General features: G+C 44.6%; 1 protein-coding gene across 1 annotated transcript; it reads right to left on the bottom strand.

Moving 5' to 3' along the window:
- Nucleotides 1-1,948: 1,948 nt before the first annotated feature.
- On the bottom strand, nucleotides 1,949-12,034 carry LOC308281525 (extracellular calcium-sensing receptor-like; the record flags this gene model as incomplete). Its single annotated transcript, XM_080721743.1, has 10 exons — nucleotides 1,949-2,859; nucleotides 2,960-3,083; nucleotides 3,439-3,666; nucleotides 4,342-4,617; nucleotides 4,887-5,093; nucleotides 5,395-5,664; nucleotides 6,165-6,251; nucleotides 7,198-7,492; nucleotides 7,806-7,936; nucleotides 11,903-12,034. The coding sequence occupies 10 exons, from the start codon at nucleotides 12,032-12,034 to the stop codon at nucleotides 1,949-1,951; spliced, it is 2,661 nt and encodes an 886-aa protein (XP_080577869.1).
- Nucleotides 12,035-15,997: the final 3,963 nt, after the last annotated feature.

Here is a 15,997-nt window from a genome sequence, read left to right as displayed (position 1 = left end):
ACGGCACAGAAGATCAACATGCTGAAAGTGATGAACTTTGCTTCGTTGAAGTTGTCTGGAAGATTCCTGGCCATGACCCAGCAACACTGCAAACCCAACCGTTGATCCCACGGCACATTCATAGACTATCTTATCACTGTGGTATTGTGTGTTTTTATGAGGAGCTGGTGAGGAAGACACAAGCCACACTATGCAGATTATTCCCTGGATGAAAGTAAGGACCAGAACCGTTCCTCTCTGCTGCATGGCACCAAACCACTTCATAGTGTCTGAACCTCCAGGCTTGGAGGCCTTGAACACCAAACCACTTCATAATGTCTGCTCCTCCAGGCTTGGAGGCCTTGAACACGGCCAACACCACCATAGTCTTTACCAGGATACACGAGACACACAATACAAAGCTCGTCGTACAAACGTGTGGGTGGTGTCATTTGACTCGTTTCAGAGTTCTTCACCTTAATTGGTTTAACTTAGCTCCACCCCCTCTTCTGATTGGCCGAAACTTTATTTGGCTATAACTCATCAACTTTTTGTTGTACAATACAAACTTGTGGGTGGTATCATTTCATTTGTTTCAGAGTTCTTCACCTTAATTGGTTTAGCTTAGCCTTGCCCCCTCTTCTGATTGGCGAAGCTTTATTTGGCTCTAACCCATCAACCATTTGTCGTACAACATTGTGGGTGGTGTCATTTGACTCGTTTCAGAGTTCTTCACCTTAATTGGTTTCATTTAGCCCTGCCCCCTCTTCTGATTGGCCGAAACTTTATTTGGCTATAACTCATCAACCGTTTGTCGCACAAACTTGTGGGTGGTGTCATTTGACTCGTTTCAGAGTTCTTCACCTTAATTGGTTTAACTTAGCCCTGTACCCTCTTCTGATTGGCCGAAACTTTATTTAGCTCTAACTCATCAACCGTTTGTCGTACAAACTTGTGGGTGGGGTCATTCGACATTTTTCAGAGTTCTTTACGTTAATTGGTTTAACTTCACCCCGCCCCCTCCTCTGATTGTCCAAAACTTTATTTGGCTATAACTCATCAACCGTTTGCCATATAAGCTTGTGGGTGGTGTCATTTGACTTGTTTCAGAGTTCTTCACCTTAATTGGTTTAACTTAGCCCTGTACCCTCTTCTGATTGGCCGAAACTTTATTTAGCTCTAACTCATCAACCGTTTGTCGTACAAACTTGTGGGTGGTGTCATTCGACATTTATCAGAGTTCTTTACGTTAATTGGTTTAACTTAGCCCCGCACCTTCTTCTGATTGGCCGAAACTTAATTTGGCTATAACTCATCAACCGTTTGTCGTATAAACTTGTGGGTGGTGTCATTTGACTCGTTTCAGAGTTCTTCACCTTAATTGGTTTGACTTAGCCGCACCCCCCCCCCCTTTCTGATTGGCCGAAACCTTATTTGGTTATAACTCATCAACCGTTTGTCGTACAACCTTGTGGGTGGTGTCATTTGACTCGTTTCAGAGTTCTTCACCTTAATTGGTTCAACTTAGCCCCGCCCCCTCTTCTGATTGGCCAAAACTTTATTTGGCTATAACTCATCAACCGTTTGTCGTACAAGCTTGTGGGTGGTGTCATTTGACTAAGCCTTGCCCCTCTTAAGCCCCACCCCTGTCTTCCTATTGGCTGAGCTTTAAAGAGCTATAACTCCAGTTTGCAGCATTGTGCCGTCTCAAAACTTGGCGTGAGTACTTAGATGGCCAATAGGGACGAGCTGTAATGATAAGTCCCGCCCCCTATTTATTCCTATTGGCTGGGCTTTAAACATCCATAACTCTAGTTCCCAACATGTTACTGTTCTCAAACTCGATGGGTGGTCCGACAGACCTAACGGCTAACCGCTACTTCAGCTAATGCTAATGCTAAAAATGCTAATGCTAACATTAAAATGCTAATGCTAATGTTAAAATAATATTTATTTAAAATAATTGCTGCTATTTCGCACCGGCACGACCCATAATGGACTTCTTAGTGTTTCTCTCAGGTCTTAGCAGGATGTTATAACACTTTGGGCCAAACAGAGGCACCAAAAGGCCAAAACTAGATGCTAAAATAGCAAATACCTCCACTGCATCTGCATATTTGCCTGGAGAGCTGATATATGCTGGGACGAAGGCTATCCACACGGCACAGAAGATCAACATGCTGAAAGTGATGAACTTGGCTTCGTTGAAGTTGTCTGGAAGATTCCTGGCCATGAATGCTAATAGGAAACTTAGGAGTGCCAGTAAACCAATATAACCCAGCAACACTGCAAACCCAACTGTTGATCCCACGGCACATTCATAGACTATCTTATCACTGTGGTATTGTGTGTTTTTATGAGGTGCTGGTGAGGAAGACACAAGCCAAACTTTGCAGATTACTGCCTGGATGAAAGTAAGGACCAGAACTGTTCCTCTCTGCTGCATGGCACCAAACCACTTCATGATGTCTGCTCCTCCAGGCTTGGAGGCCTTGAACACGGCCAACACCACCATAGTCTTTACCAGGATACAGCTGACACAGAGAACAAAACTAATCCCAAATGCTGCATGCCTCAGCTGACAAGTCCAGAGCCGAGGCCGACCGATGAACAGAAGAGAACACAAGAAACACAGTTTGAGTGACACCAAGAGAAGGAAGCTGAGTTCTGAGTTGTTGGCACGCACCATGGGTGTGCTTCGATGATAGATGAAGATTCCCAGGACAATGGCACAGGTAAGTGTGCCTAGCAATGAGATGGTGGTCAAGGAGATCCCCAGGGCCTCGTGGTAGGAGAGGAACTCCATGCTCTTGGGGACACAGTGGTCACGCTGGGGACTGGACCAGAAGTCCTCTGGACAGCTTGTGCACTCTGTAGAGTCTAACAAAGAGGTCAAGATTAAAGGGACAGACAGTAAAGCATCATTCCAAAGATAACTCACTGTAGATCGAATTTTATGAATGTAGGTCAGTTAACCTACCAGTCTCGTTGCTGATCTCTCCCTCAGAACAAGCGATGCAGTCAAAGCAGCAGACAGGTTCTCCTTTCCTTCTGGCCACCCGGGTTCCAGGGGAACAGCTCTCACTGCACACTGACCGAGGTGCCTACAGAGGAAAGAGAAAATTATCACTTTCAGACTAGGCAAGTCAAATTCCTTACTAAAGCATATTTAAAAACAATTATAATTGGCCAAAGTGCTGTACATACAGTACCAGGTCACCATGGTTTTTCTTTAGCTCAAATGCCATATAGAAACAAAGACACAGAGGCACAAATAGACAATCAGCAATAAATAAAAAACAATTCAACTCAGCCTAGTAGGACAAATTAAAATTCATTTTATTCAGATGTTTTCTGGCATCTAACACTTTATAAGGCAGCTTCTGAGGCTGACTAGTCTAAACTAAATTACATGCACAACATTAGCTCGACATGAGCCATTTTAGAAAGAAAAGTGACCTTTGTGAATACAAAGTTCCAGAAGATTCTGTGCTCATCAAGGACGAGCTCTTCATCTCCGGAGGGCGTCTTCTTGACCACACCCACATTTTGAACCTGTGTGTTTCCGTCAGGGAGCCACGCCCAGTTCATGACATCATAGATTGGTATAGGATCACCATTCTCATCAAATGACACATGATCACCAAATGATGTGGTGTAGTTGATCTTCTCCAGGTAATACATAAGCTACAGTTATACGGATGTAGAAGCGATGATAAGCAAAATAATGAACAGTAAGAGACCCTAAAGATTTTCTCTATGTTCAGCCGTATACCGGTACATGAATATTGAAATGTGTAAATTATTATGCTTGTAACGTGTATTCCCAGTCCCACAGAAGGTGCCCATTCTGTTGTGCCTGGAATTTCTAATATCTTTTTTTTTATTGACACAGTCAGGAAGATGCTGTTATGAGGGAGCTGCCAGTTTGTGTGATTCGTGCCTGAAGCGCTGATTGAGGGGTGCCTATAGCTGATTGATTAGACTATGGGGAGCATCTTGGGTTGATTTGAGTTGTAGTTTCTTGAGTTGTACAGTTTCCCCACAATTTGTTGTCCAGGCCTAAATCCAATTATTTTCTTTTTTTTCTCCCTTCTTGCCTATTTTGGAGTGGTGATCACACCGGGTTTTCATCGACTTTGTGCCGATCTACACTCCCACTTTTTAACATCCTTTTTAACAATACAACTATGTTAGGAGAAGACTGTCGCACACCCAGTAGTTCCTCTCAAGCAGGTGCGTAGGTCACAAAGCAGTAGAATTAATGAATTTCAATGGAGAAATACACCTGCACACTGCCACTTGCACGTTCCAGAGGTAATTTTATTAAAACGATACAATACAACTCTGAATTAAAGTTACCTGCCATGGCTGTATTGTCTGCAAACTGGCACAGCTGTGCCCAGTGAAAGGCCCTCTTCCTGGCACACACTGCAACATGTCATGGAGGGCGTGGGCCACAGCATACACAGCCTTGTACACATTGTACTCTAGCCTGAGCTCAGACACATCCAAAATTGTAGTTTCTGCTGTTTCAAGGTCCTCTTGTCCAGTACACACCCCTCCACCGGCATCCACCCACCCTGACGGAAGGGGTGCAAATTTACACCCAAATGTGTTCTCCCAGAACTGCCTCTCCTGAGAAACACAATAAAGACTTACGCATAGATGCATGCCATGTGAATATTGATCAGACATCAGTTGGAAATAGCTTCACTCTCAATTTCCCCCATAATTTTTATTTAGTTTTAGATACATGCAAAGTACATTGTTTACCTAGTAGTTGAGTTATATACAGTAGTTGCACTGTACTTTAAAAAATAATCTTGTTTCTTCTGCTTATTATCTCACACTCTGCTAAATGCCTGAATTGTAAATACCGGTACTAGTTTAAACAAAATACTCACTATGGTATTTTCATGTCTGTTCTCAGGGTCATTGTCAGGATGTATTTTCAACAAGAAGTCCTTGAGACCTGCTATCTCTCCACGACGGACGGCAACCCCCAGGGTGCCTGCCAGGAACGGCATGAAGTGCGGAGTCTGGAAATTGGTGTCTGTGGTCCAGCCCACATCGGATATCCATTGCAGACCTGTGACGTTCTGCTTAACCACCTAAGCGATTAATACAATTCAGATTAATCATTGTTTAATCCTTTCTCTGTAGATTTTTGGGTAAATAAAATCACACTTTATCTCTCTCTCTCTTTCAGCCTACGTAAATTGGGCAGCCTTTTCACGAAAAAAGAAAAAGAAAAAAGACTAGTGTATTCTCCCAATCCAAATAGGGCCATCCAAGCGTGAGTAATCAATAAAAAAAAGTCATTTTGGGGGTGAACTACTCCTTATATTATATCTCATTTCAGATTCCTTAATAATTATGAATCACTAGAGTCACATCAATCATAACCCCAACCTCCTCCAGCAGATTAAACATATGGATCCCATAGACAACTGGGATCACCACGCGCGCTGTGGAGGTCTTCATCACGGTGACAATCCTCTGCAGTTCAGCTGGGTCATTGTTCCAGGGCAGGACCTCCACATAGGCCAGACAGCCCAGACCAGACTGGGCCAGCTCAGACTGGAAGGTCCTGGCTGCATCGCGGCCATAGGCGTCATCAGTGAACAGCATTCCTGCCCAAGTCCATCCAAACCGCCTCAGAATCTGCAGCATAGCTCGCACCTGATAATGTGTGTAGGGATGGATGGGACGATATGAAAATGTCATGTCACGATTATTGTGACCCAAAAAAATGCTATTTAAGAGATTATTGCGATAATCAAAATATCCCCAACATCTATTATCCTGGGGAGGAACATTTGCCAAAAAATAGCTGATCTACAAGCTCACAATGCATCAAGTATGTTATTTCCAGGTCTGTTTTACTAATTATAGAGGGTTTAAATGGTACCGGATATGCAGCTCGGCAAATAAAAGGTGAATTGATTAATTTCATGATACAATGATACGATTCGTTTTTTTTATCACGATAAACGATAATAACAATAATCGTCTCATCCCTAAATGAGAGGTGATATTGATTACACTCCATGCTTGACCTCAACGCCACTGCGCTCCTTGTCATTTCCTTCAGCAGCTGAGCTGGCCTCGTCCGCTAGGGAAACGTTGTTGCCAAGTGTGTCGAAAATGTATTAGGCTACTTGATAACAACCGTTGTTTACCTGGAAAGCACCACTTGGGATTGTTCTAAAGAAGGATGGAAACTTATTCCGGTCACTCAGACAGGAGCAGGTGGCGTAGTAACTAACCTGCAAAAAGAACAAAACATGTGTTCTGTACTACTACTACTACTGCTACTGCTACTGCTACTGCTACTGCTACCACCTTTCCCCTGCAAGCAGAGCATGTGGTGGAGCTGTGTGGGGAGAAATCCCTCTCCATGCTCACAGACCCTGTCACTCTGCATACTGGGTCAAAAATAATCTAGAAGATTCCCTCCTCTCCACTCACCGCTCACAACCAAAACACATAGAGACAAAACTATTATCATTATTTTGCTGCGCACACAGTGGCAGCTACCCTGCCAAACAGTTGGAACGCAATGCATTGTTTTGAAACAAGCACGTACGTACGTACACTATGCCTGTGATTTGAGGCATTTTGTCCAAAATGGACCAATCTTACAAACTTTGAAAGCCAATATCAGCCAATCAGGATGGAATATGGACAATCAGACAGATCCGTGTCAATCACATGACTGTAGAGATACTGTCTACCGATTTGCGTGATTTTTGGACAAAATCTGTAGGAGTAGTGTACATAAATGTGTTTTGCAAACATCGGCCTCATGGTGGCGCTAGAACAGGGCCATTTGAGAAATATAGGGCAGAGGTTCTAAATTGGCATCCAAGGAGTGTATGTGCTCATTTTGGCAGCGACCGGGCCAACGGTGCCAGAGATTAGCTGGTAACAAACTTGGAGGACGGACGGACGGACGGACGGACGGACGGACGCACGGATAGGGGCGAAAACATACTCTCCCCCTGCCTTCGGCTGGTGGAGAAAATGAACTCAAAGGCTTTGACATATATTGTTGCTTAAAGCTGTAAAGAAAGATGACATTATTACATAATAAATCAATTATACTATAAACAAAACATAACACAATACAATGCGTTGTTTATCTGTAAATAACTGAATTAAACATATCAAATTGGTGATGATAAGATGTATATTCACGTATAGGAAACTTACCATGGGCACTCTGTACAAACCTAATATACTAGAGATGGCAATGGAATTTGTTGAGGAATCATCACCCACAATTCCGAGCACTGGAGGAGACCCGACACAGCTCTCATCCAGTTTGAACTGCTCCTCTCTCCCACTGACCATTGACAACGCTGCACGGAATGCCACTCCAAGAGAGTAGCAGTTATCATGGAGACTGTATCCCAGAGTCACATTGGGCAGCAGGCTTGGGCTTCTGTTGATCTCTGCAATGGCAAATGCCATGGTCTGGGCCCATCTGAACCCTTCAATGTTAAAACTAACACACAGAACGCCACTGTAACCTTTTAATATGTATCATTGTTGAAATGTACAGTATCAGTGAAATTGACACTCGCTGATATCTCTTCTTGCACTGATGTCTAGGAACAGATACCATGCTGTTCACTTCATTTTAAAATCTCATATCCTATGTGTGTAAATATGAAGGTATTGTCTCTTTTCTCCCTTCGAAATATATATATTTTTTTGTCCACCTGTAAACAAGTGATGTGATAACAAAGATTCTGATTCTGATCTATCAAAACAAGTCCCCCTTTCTCTTGCTTGCCATTGCATTGCGTGACACTCACGTGTTGCAAGTGGGGTCCAGTGGCTTGGAGGTGAACGACAGCTCCGGGAACACGGAGGAGAAGTGGATCGTGAACAAGCCACCCAGAATGAAGTCCCCGGCCTTGTAGATTCTGTTGAGATTAAACTGTGCCTGCAACTCACAAGAAGAGGAGGGCGAGGAAGACAAAGGAGAGAAGGAGGGAGACAATAGCAAGTACAAGTACAGATATGGAAGCAGGTGTATGTCGAGAGAAGCTCTCATCATGACTGACTGTCCTCGTCTGTCTAACCCCCCCTCTCCCCAAGTTGTTTGTCCAGTTGTTATGTTTTATAGAATGCTGTGCCGTCCCCTGTGTCGACACCCATCTGGTCAGAGACAGAAGTAGGGGCATGGCTGTAATTTAATTAACATTCATTTCATATCAAAATAGTGCGTGCACGCGTGTGCGTGCGTGTGTGTGTGTGTGTGTGTGTGTGTGTGTGTGTGTGTGTGTGTGTGTGTGTGTGTGTGTGTGTGTGTGTGTGTATCCTGTAATAAACAACACTATCTCACCTGGGCTACTACAATTAAATGAATTATGGATATTAATCATGGACCGGCCTGGGGTTCTTTTATCATATTATTTGTGAAATTATTCACAATTGATAAACTCCCATTGGGCCAGGACAATGACTCTGATTCAGAATCTCGACTCTTAGACTTGACCCACCTGCCATGGAGGCCCCTCTACTACCCCTCTACTGTGAGTTCACACATAGGACTTAATACGCCAACAACAGCGAGTCACATCCAACCTATACAATTTGAAGGCAAAGCCCAACTTGCTTAGCCTGTTTCCAGCCCAGATAGGCCCGCCCAATCTCTGAGCAGACGCTTCAGCTGACTCTGAAATCAGGCTACAACTTGCTGCCACACATAGGCCTACTCTATGTCCTGAACACTGTTGCCTCTGAAAGGGGCCCAGGAAGTTACTATCCCTCTGGTGGAAACCTGCTTCCAGCTGCCCCTTGCTGCTGTATGCCAAAGCAGTCGCCTGCACAATCCAGTGGGAGAGGCGGTGTTTGCTAATAGGCTTACCTCTATGAAGTTTCACCCATGATTGGACATCCATAGGCCTTGAGTTCTCTACAGGCGTGATGGCCTTATACTGGGCAAAGCGAGTGCAAGGCCTGGTGAGAGAGGGCGAGATCATTTAGCGACCTACAACCGGGTTGCAACCTGGTCGGTAGTTTTCAGCAACCGGGTCGCTAAATCTACCGACCGGGCCGGTAAATCACGGACTGGGTCGCTAAATCTACCAACCGGGTTGCTAAATCGACCGACCGGGTCGCTAAATCCACCGACCGGGACGCTAAATCCACCGACCGGGACGCTAAATCCACTGACCGGGTCGCTAAATCCACCAACCGGGTAGGTAAATCCACCGACCGGGTCGCTTATCCACCGACCGGGCTGCTAACCCTAACTCTAACCCTAACCCTAACCCTAACCCAGTATCCCAGCACACTTTAGGGAAAAAGACAATCTGACGAAATTACAAGTAGCTGCACTTAGATCATTAGCGAATAACAAAGACATAGTTATAAAGCCAGCAGACAAAGGGTTGTGCATTGTTTTAATGGACAGACATCAATATCTGCTGGAGGGTGAACGGCAGCTCAGCAACCCTGATCATTACAGACAACTAGAAGAGCCGATTTACAAACAGACGGCCATCAAAGCCAAGGACATTATACAGAGACTGAGGAGAAAGAGACACATTAATGCAAAACAAGAGACCTATTTACTGGGTCAAGACACACCTAGTGTTTTACTTATTGCCAAAGATACACAAGAGTCCGGAAAACTGGACTGTACCGTACCAAGTACCCCCTGGGAGACCAATTGTAAGTGATTGTTCTAGTGAAACGTATCACACCGCTGAGTACATAGAACACTTTCTCCAACCGCTCTCAACCAGACATCCCAGCTATATTAAGGATACATATCATTTTTTGGAGAAAATCAAGAGCATTTCAATTCCACAGGATGCCTTTCTTTTCTCGATTGATATAGATTCATTATACACTGTGGCGTCTCGGTCTCTAACCGCTCTTGTATTAAGTTGTGTTACACAGGGGAGAAGTGGAGAGGAGACAGAGGCGGCATTCACACAGGCACGTTTTATTACGATTAAAACAAATCCTATAACGTATTGTTGGAAAATACACAACAGTTGGGCATGTGTGAAGACGCATCCGTATTCTTTTTCGAATAAAAGAAACGAATGCAAATCCACAAAAAAATGGTGGTTTCGATGCGCTACCGCAAACGCTTCCCTGTTGGTGTGAATCCATCCGTCTCAAATACAGGCAATATATAGAGCCATGTGCGGGTTAAATCCATATAGTTATTTATAAAAGGTTAAATCCCCCTCCAGACCGTCTGCTCTCATTAGATTTCTGACCATTCTGGCCGCCTCCTCCCCTCATTGATATCATTTCTGATCACCGCTCCCTCGATCGCACACAGTGTATTATTTGTGAGGAGTTGCTCTCAGTTAGATGAAAGGCAAGTGCCACTGGAGTCACTTGTATATCATATAATATAATATATAGGCCGATGTGTGGGTCTCTCGCCCTCGCTCGCGCTCTTGCTCTCTGTGCAATCATGTCCAAATGGAGACGCTTTACGAGCGCCGCGGAGCGCAGAGAAGGAGCCAGCGGAGGGCAAGACGAGGGGCAGAGAGAGAGAGAGAGAGAGAGAGAGAGAGAGAGAGAGAGAGAGAGAGAGAGAGAGAGAGAGAGACGTTGACGTTGTCCTCTTCGTAGATATTCATATCTTGCTAAAGTAGGCCTATTTGCTGTCTGGTTTATTGCTGCTAGATTTTGCGAGTCCCTCCCGCCGCCGCATGGTTTTATTTTTTGATCGCCCGTTTACGACCGTCCACCGCAGATAAATATTTGCGGGGGTCCTGCGGTTACATTGTGAGTTGAACTTGAAGAATTATTAAACACAGGGAGATGGAGGAGGCATTATGCAGCTTGGATACATGTCATACATTGCATCAGTCACCCGGTCATGTAGGTTCACACTCTATAACATCCGTAAAATCAGACCCTTCCTCACCCAGGAGGCAGCCCAGCTCCTCATTCAGACATCTGTCATATCAAAGCTTGACTATTGTAACTCTCTCCTCACTGGTCTCCCGGCATGTGCACTTAAACCTCTCCAACTGATCCAAAATGCCGCGGCACGACTGGTCTTCAACCAGCCTAAGTTCTCACATGTCTCTCCCCTTCTCCGCAGCCTCCACTGGCTCCCGGTTGCGGCCCGCACTGAATACAAAACACTGATGCTGACCTTCAAAGCAGCCAAAGGTATGGCTCCTCCATACCTCCAGAAGCTGATCAACCCCTACACCCCCACCCGGTCACTTAGATCAGCCAACACAGGGATGCTGACAGAACCCTCGCTAAAAACTCCAGGGCAAAAATCCACTTATCCGAGACAGTTTGCCCTCCTGGCCCCCAAGTTGTGGAATAAACTCCCTGTCGCACTTAGAACAACAGACTCACTCGCTAGCTTTCGCCGTGGACTGAAGACTCACCTTTTCAGACTCCACCTAAACCCTTAGCACTACAGAAAAATCAATGAATACATGAAGCTAGTTAGCATTTGTTTTGTTTTTTATGTTTTTCAGAACTTTGATTATATGGTGTTTTTCTAGATAGATATCCTTTTGCATTTGTTATATTGTTGATGATGTACTGACATATTATCTTGTTTATTATTGTGATGTTATCTGCTGATTGTAAGTCGCTTTGGATTAAAAGCGTCTGCTAAATGCCTAAACTGTAAACTGTAAACTGTATGTCCCGTGGACAAGACGTGGACTCAGCGATTCCTTGTTTCGGATGACAATGTGTGTGAGCGCAAACGTATCAATTAAATATGCAAGAATGTGGCAACTTCACCCCTCTCATTCGCACAATTAAACCGAATTATATTATGAGAATGTGGCCAGAGGCGCCCAGAAGGAGCCACACTCACACTGGAGCCGTGTCACTGTAGGGCGGTGCCTGCCAATGAACTGGGCTCGTCAGTGTGATCAGTGGGCACCTGTGAGTGCCCTACCCCAAACATATAAGTAGGCTCCCTGGGCTGCTGGGCTTCAGTTCTCCTCTCCTCTCCTCCTCCTGTGCTGCGGGAACACAGCTTTGCGGCCGCAGGGCTGTCCCGCGCCAACCCTCGAGCCTGGCCTGGCATGCTTACTTGAGATAATGATGATAATGATGATGGCATGAGAATGGACTCTTAAATACCCCTGAAGAAGGGAAGAACTTGTGTTGAGTATAAATACTCCCCTTACCTTAAATGAGCTGAGAAGGCAACGGCCTGCCTGGGCTCCAGAAACCTTGAACTGAGTAAAAGTACTTGATTACTCACCTGATTGGATACTTACCTAGCCCTACCTGCTAAAGTACTCGATTACTCACCTGATTGGATACTCACCTGGCCCCACCTGCTAAAGTACCAATACCTACCTGCTGTACTCCCCTTTCCCGAAGTGTCCGATTACCTACCTGGTGCAGCTCCTACCGCCCCGCCTGGAGGCCGGGTGACCTGCCTGAAGTAACCAAAGACTCACCTAGGTATCCGAGTAGTCACACCCCTACCTGTGCCTCCTGGCACCGCCCCGGCCCAAAGACTGTTGCCCACTCGATCCTATGTTGTGAATGAACATTTAAGTTTGATTTCTGCTGTTCTCCCTTGTTTTTCTAAATAAACGCCGTCTGGAACGGCTCAAACTGTGAACTTTGACTGGTCTCTTGCCCCCGTACTCTACAACACAAACATTGAAACTGAGGCTGGATTGCAAGCGGTGAGAGAAACGTGCCAAAAGTACCCAGATAGCAGCAGACCAGATGAAGAACTGCTGGAATTGCTAGAACTAAATCTAACGCAGAATGATTTCGAATTTAACAACAAGTATTATCTCCAGATAAAGGGCACGGCTATGGGTAAAAGATTTGCCCCCAGTTTTGCCAACATTTATATGAGCCTTTGGGAGCACACAGCTCTACAAAAATGCAGGCAACAACCAGGCCACTATTATAGATTCCTGGATGACATTTTTGGGATTTGGCCTTATAGTGAAGAGGACTTCAAAGAGTTTATCAACACTTTGAACACACACCACAGGTCAATCACAATCAAGTACGTACTGAGTGCAGAGAAAATAGATTTCTTGGACGTAACAGTGTTCAAGGGACCAGAGTTTGGAACTAGCCAAAAGCTGGATCTGAAAGTCTTTTTTAAACCCACAGACACACATGCACTCTTACACAAGACATCCTTTCATCCGGCTCATTGTTACACAGGAATAGTAAAGTCACAACTCTTAAGATTTAAAAGGATCTGTACTCAGGTCAGTGACTTTAAAATAGCCTGTAAAACACTTTTTAGCCCATTGAGACACAGGGGATACTCACGAACCTTTCTGAGAAAAGCATATGATACCTTCCAACAGATAAGAGAGAGGGACGAAAGGCCAAAAATTGCCCTCGTAACAACCTTCTCTACACAGAGTAGAATAGCAAACACCAGATTGAAAAGAAACTTCGAGAACAGAGCAGAGGGCCTATTGGAGGGCTTTACAATCATATCTGCCTTCAGAAAGAACAAAAATCTCAAGGATTATTTGGTTAAAAGCAGACTGGCGGATTCAAACAGACCACCACGCGTACCAGAATATTTTCAACCCAAAAGGCTGGTGAAAAGTAAAACTACAAAAATAGTATATGAAATAAAGCAGAACATACACCAGAACACAACCAACTCGGTCTACCTGATCACATGCAGCAAATGCAACCTACAATATGTAGGAGAGACAGGTAATACGATAGCAGATAGAATTAACCAACACAAGTACAATATTAATAATGACAAACAAAACACATTAGTGATTGTACGACACTTTAGGACACATGGGATAGAAGCCCTTTCTGTGACCGGGCTAGAACATAACCCACATTGGACAATGGGTCAAAGGAGATTCCATGAGAGACGGTGGATAGACAAATTAGACACAATGTTCCCAGCGGGACTGAACATGAAGGGGAGACTAATGTCCCTAGAGCAGTAGGCAGATAGAAACTCAGCAGAATCATCAACACATCTCACACCTGGGGGGAACAATAGGACAAGTGTCCTTATGGGCCATCAGAGGTCTTTCTCACCCAAGGTGTGATAAGTCAGGACCACTATGCTTAGTCTCCAAGGAGATCTATTGAAATGTAAAGTGAATAGCTGTTGCTGTTGTTGAATAGCTATTGCTACTGTTGAATTGCTGTTGATGTACTGACACATTATCTGGTTTATTATTGTGATGTTTTATCTGCTTATTGTAAGTAAGTAAATTATCATGGCGTTTATCGTGCGCTTGCCCAGGCCTTACGGCGTGGGCATAAATAGAACGATTACATTCACCACGGCTTCGTAACTCGCGCGGCCGGCCCTGGCCCGCTCTTCGCGGGCACTCGCGCCTGCGGCGCTCGGGCGCGAAGAGCAGGACCAAGGTCCGCTGGCCTTCGCGCCGCTTGCAATGTCGTGGACAATAACTGTAATCTATTATTGGGGGAGAATAGGGTTGTTAGTTATGAACAATGTACCGGTATAAATCTGAAAGCCATTGGTATGCGGTCAGAAATAAGAACACTTCTGGCTCACGAAATTTGACCATCGTGCCATGCACAGTCTCACACATAAAACCCACAGGACATAAACTACAAGATGACCTGTAGGATTTTATGAACTAGGGGAACCAGCCCAATTTAAAATTGCAACATTCTTTCTTTTTAAAAACAAGATGGCGAAAGCACTTTTCTCTATACTGCATCTTAGGCATTGACTTGGCCTAGGACAATATATTGAAGTCTTCACTCCCTAACCTAACCCTAACCCTAACCCTAACCCTAACCTTAACCTCAGTAACCGTACCTCAGTAACTAACCTGCCGACGCAACCCTAAATCACCGACCGTGTCGCTAACGCTAAATCTTCCGACCGGGTCGCTAAATCACCGACCGGGCCGCAAAATCACCGACCGGGTCGCTAAATTTACCGACCGGGTCGCTAAATCTACCGACCGGGGCGCAAAATCTACCGACCGGGTCGCTGGATCTACCGACCCGGTCACTAAATCTACCGACCTAAAACTGCAGCCCGGTTGGTAGATTTAGCGAACCGGTCGGTAGATCTAGCGACCTGGTCGGTGATTTTGCAGCCCGGTTGGTAGATTTAGCGACCCGGTCGGTAGATTTAGCGACCCGGTCGGTGAAAACTACCGACCAGGTTGCGAGCAGGTTGGAGGTCGCTAAATGATCTCGCTCCTACTGGGCCTGGTGCTCCTGAGATCAGAAACGGGGAGGCTTAAAGCCTACAACTCAACAGGAACACACTCCATCCATAAGGGGATTCTTAGGTGTGAATGGCAGATGGGGCTTTAATACCATCCTTAGGATATTTTCTGCAGGTGCACTGCACCAGCACAGATCCCTCCATCGTTGTATAGTTTTTATCACACCTGCATTGGCTGTATTGTCTGCAAACTGACACATCGGGCCCAGTGAAAGGCCCTCTTCCTGATGCACACTGTAACATGGAGGGCATGACATGTTCATATATGAAGTATAGAATATGATGAATGCAACAAAAGACGTAATTATAACGGTTCTAATGTGTATGGATACATTTGACTTACAGTCTAGTAGAAAATAATTAATAACTGTGATTCATTCATGTTGTACAATGGGGCTTTTAAGCCGTGACATCATTTTGTAGTCAGACCTCCAAGCAGATTTATTGTCAATATCTGTCCCTCGCTATTTCAACAGATCCGAGACAAAAATAACGACTAAAGTATAATTCTACCACTTTCCTTTCAACAACAAAGAGAAGAAAAATTAGTAAATAGTAAAAATAGTAAAAAGATTCGCTTTTTTGGGGGGCAAAAGTTCTCCTCTGCCTACAAAATGATGTCAGACTTAACAGCCCCATGGGCCTAGCTGTAAATTATGTTAGGTAAATATATAAATGAGTATTTACTAAATACTAAATACTAGAGAATATTGTGGATATCCACCAGGTAGGAATATTTAGAGGATACATTTTTTTTAAATTAATTGCGGGATCAGTTGTCGGCGGGTGAGATAATATTATGGTGAACAT

Source organism: Nannobrachium achirus (assembly GCF_963921795.1).
Source record: "Nannobrachium achirus genome assembly, chromosome: 3".
NCBI lineage: Eukaryota > Metazoa > Chordata > Actinopteri > Myctophiformes > Myctophidae > Nannobrachium > Nannobrachium achirus.
Note: the sequence above shows the minus strand (reverse complement) of the source record. Positions and strands in the feature narration are given on the sequence as shown.